The sequence below is a fragment of the Cannabis sativa genome, chromosome X, assembly GCF_029168945.1.
Source record: "Cannabis sativa cultivar Pink pepper isolate KNU-18-1 chromosome X, ASM2916894v1, whole genome shotgun sequence".
Taxonomy (NCBI): Eukaryota; Viridiplantae; Streptophyta; class Magnoliopsida; order Rosales; family Cannabaceae; genus Cannabis; species Cannabis sativa.
Window position 1 is genome coordinate 28,791,504 of NC_083610.1, and position 3,962 is coordinate 28,795,465.

Here is a 3,962-nt window from a genome sequence, read left to right on the forward strand (position 1 = left end):
TTTAGGAAACATAAAAATTAAAATCCCATCTTTTCAAGGTAAAAATGATCCTGAAGCTTATTTGGAGTGGGAAACTAAAATGGAGATGGTGTTTGATTGTCACAACTACTCGGAGATAAAGCAGGTTAAGTTGGCTGCAATTGAATTCACCGATTATGCCATTGTTTGGTGGGATCAATTACTGATTAATAGGAGGAGGAATAGAGAGCCACCTGTGGACACTTAGGAGGAGATGAAAATGCTTATGAGGAAGCGTTTTGTACTCAGCCACTATTATAGGGGATTGTATCAAAAGTTGCAGAGGCTAATTCAAGGCTCCAAGAGCGTGGATGAGTATTACAAGGAGATGGAGGTAGCTATGATCCGGGCTAACGTAGAAGAGGACCGAGAAGCCACCATGGCTAGGTTTTTGCACGGTTTAAATCGTGAGATTGCGGATATAGTCGAGTTGCAACATTATGTTGAGTTGACAGATATGGTGCATCAAGCCATAAAGGTGGAGGAACAACTCAAACGGAAGGGAATGGCTAGGAGGGGACAACCTATGGCTACCACCAGCCCATGGAAGGCAGCTCCAAGGAGGGATGAGCAGCTGCAAAATAAGCCAAAATTTGAACCCTCAAAGAATGTCAAACCAACGCCTGCCACTACTTTAGGTAACACCGAGACTTCTACTTCTAAAACACGTGATATTAAGTGTTTTAAATGTCAGGGGCGGGGACACATAGCCAGCCATGTAAACAAAAGGGTGATGATGATAAACGCCCAAGGAGAGCTTGAGTCGGAGGATGAGGAAGAAGTAGATGATGATGACATGCCACATTTAGAATATGCCGATGATGAGCAAAATGCTGTGGTTGGAGATTTATTAGTAGCAAGGCGCATTCTCAATATGCAGCAGGTCAAGGAGGAGGAAATTAACCAAAGGGAGAACTTGTTTCATACGCGGTGCTTTGTCAATAACAAAGTTTGCAATGTCATTATCGATGGAGGGAGTTGTACAAATGTAGCCAGCACTTATTTGGTGGAGAAACTAGCCTTAACCACCTTAAAACATCCTCATCCTTACCGGCTTCAGTGGCTGAATGATTGTGGGGAAATCAAGGTGACAAGGCAAGTGTTGGTGGCATTATCCATTGGCAAATATGAGGATAAGGTGCTTTGTGATTTGGTTCCTATGCATGCACAGGTGCGGACGTAGTTACTACAATATAGGGCCATGGCTCCCCTAGAATATATATGCTTAATTAAATTTATATATCCAAACTATTTTTTTTTTATAATTATTGTATGAAATTCTTTTGAAAAAGTCAAACTAAAATTTATAAATATTAACTTCTTTCAATCTATATGTAATTACTTTATTTATTTATTTTACATGAAAAATTTATTTGTTTTTTTTTTCTTTAAAGCATTTATTTCTTCTTTAATAATATTCAAGACATACATTTTTTTTTATTTATTTCTTCTTTAATAATATATATTGATTTGCTTAGTAAGACATACCATTTTTTTTTTTTTTGAGGTACCACTTTAAATTTTTTTTAATTGTGTATAAAGTGATAAATCTTATAACTACATTTTTATAACTACTATAAAATAATCATTTTCAGCTATGAATATAGTAAAAACTGCATTTCGCAACAAGATAAAAAAAATGAATATTTAAGTAGTCGTTCGCTAGTATTATACATTAAAAAAGAAAAATTATCAAAAAAATTTAGTATGGATTCACTTATAGATAACTTTTATGATATGTAAGAAAGATGTTCTACATTTTAATTTAAATTATAAAGTTAATAAAGTATTTTGAAAACATTTATCACCTAAATTTAGAAAATAGTTTGGCCCCCCTAATTTTATATTCTGGCTCCGCCCCTGTGCATGCATGCCATTTATTGTTGGGAAGACCATGGCAGTATGATCTGAGGGTTACACATGATGGATTCACAAATAGGTACTCTTTCACTCTTAAAAAGCAACCTATTACTCTTGTGCCATTAACTCCAAAACAGGTCATGGAGGACCAACTAAAATTACAAAGATCAAATGAAAAAAAGAAAGAATAAGGAAGGAAGGCTGAAATTGAAAACAAAGAGTTTAAAAAAAAAGAAAGAGAGAAAAATATTGATCAGAGTGAAAAAGAAAGAGAGAAGATTTCAGCCATAGTCAGAGCAAGAGAGGAAAAATTCAATTACATTGTAAAAAAAAAGTGAGATCAAGAGAGTATTATTTTCACACCAGCCCCTTATTGTACTCATGTACAAGGAGGCTCTTTTATGTACTAATGATCTCGTCGGTAGCTTGCCGAGCAATATTGTTTCTCTTTTGCAGGAGTTTGAAGATGTCCTGCCCGAAGAGGTACCATATGGCTTACCTCCAATCCGAGGGATTGAACATCAAATTGATTCATTCCGGGTGCATCAATTCCAAACCGACCAGCTTATAGGAGCAACCCTGAGGAGACCAAGGAGCTTCAAAATTGGAGAAAGGGTATGTGCGTGAAAGCATGAGTCCTTGTGCGGTTCCGGTGCTATTAGTTCCTAAGAAGGATGGAACCTGGAGGATGTGTGTTGACTGTCGAGCCATCAACAACATAACGGTAAAGTATCGTCATCCCATTCCTAGATTAGATGATATGTTGGATGAATTGCATGGTTCTTGTGTCTTTACAAAAATTGATCTTAAGAGTGGATATCATCAGATTAGGATGAAGGAAGGTGATGAATGGAAAACTGCTTTTAAGACTAAATATGGTTTGTATGAGTGGTTAGTGATGCCTTTCGGTTTAACTAATGCTCAAAGCACATTTATGCGTTTGATGAACCATGTTTTGCGTGCATTTATTGGCAGATTCGTAGTTGTGTATTTTGATGATATCCTAATTTATAGCAAAAACTTGGAAGAACATGTAATTCATTTAAAATCTATTTTGGACATTCTAAGGAAATAAAAATTGTTTGCTAACCTCAAGAAGTGCACCTTTTGCACGGATAAGCTTGTGTTTTATGGTTTTGTTGTTAGTAAGAGAGGAATTGAGGTGGACGAGGAAAAGGTGAAGGCAATCCAAGAGTGGCCAACCCCAAAAACAATCAGCCAAGTGAGGAGTTTCCACGGCTTAGCAAGCTTCTATAGACGGTTTGTGCGTGATTTTAGTAGCTTAGCCACCCCTCTTACTGAAGTCATCAAGAAAAATGTGTCGTTTAAGTGGGGAAAAGAACAAGAAAGGGCATTTAATCTGATCAAAGAAAAGTTAACTAATGCACCTTTGCTTGTTTTACCAAACTTTGCCAAAACTTTTGAAAGTGAGTGTGATGCTTCAGGAATAGGTATTGGAGCTGTTTTGATGCAAGAAGGTCGTCCAGTTGCTTATTTTAGTGAAAAGCTGAGTGGGGCAGCCCTAAATTACCCCACTTATGGTAAAGAGATGTATGCCTTGGTAAGGGCTTTGGATAATTGGCAGCACTATCTATGGCCAAAGGAATTCGTGATTCACACAGATCATGAATCTTTGAAGCATTTGAAGGGACATCAAAGGTTGAACAAATGCCATGCCAAGTGGGTGGAATTCATTGAAACATTTCCATATGTGATCAGGTACAAGCAAGGTAAGGAAAATGTGGTGGCTGATGCATTGTCCCGAAGGTATGCTTTACTTTCCATTTTAGATACAAAATTGCTCGGTTTTGAATACATTAAGGATTTGTATGCACAAGATTCTGATTTTGGTGATGTGTTCAATTCATGTGAAAAAGTGGCATTTGGTAAGTTTTATAGGCATGACGGATTTTTGTTTCGGGAAAATAAATTGTGTGTGCCTATGTGTTCTTTGCGTGAATTGTTTGTGAGAGAAGCTCATGGTGGTGGTTTGATGGTCATTTTGGTGTAGCTAAGACTTTAGGAATTTTGCATGATCATTTCTTCTGGCCCCATATGAAACGTGATGTGGAAAGAATCTGTGA

The 3,962-nt window shown here is 37.0% G+C and overlaps 1 protein-coding gene across 1 annotated transcript; it reads left to right on the top strand.

Moving 5' to 3' along the window:
* The first annotated feature begins 217 nt into the window (after positions 1-217).
* Positions 218-2,232, top strand: LOC133031812 (uncharacterized). Its single transcript, XM_061105512.1, has 2 exons — positions 218-1,189; positions 1,910-2,232. Exons 1-2 carry the CDS (start codon positions 233-235, stop codon positions 1,922-1,924), a joined length of 972 nt encoding a protein of 323 aa, XP_060961495.1. The 5' UTR covers positions 218-232; the 3' UTR covers positions 1,925-2,232.
* Positions 2,233-3,962: the final 1,730 nt, after the last annotated feature.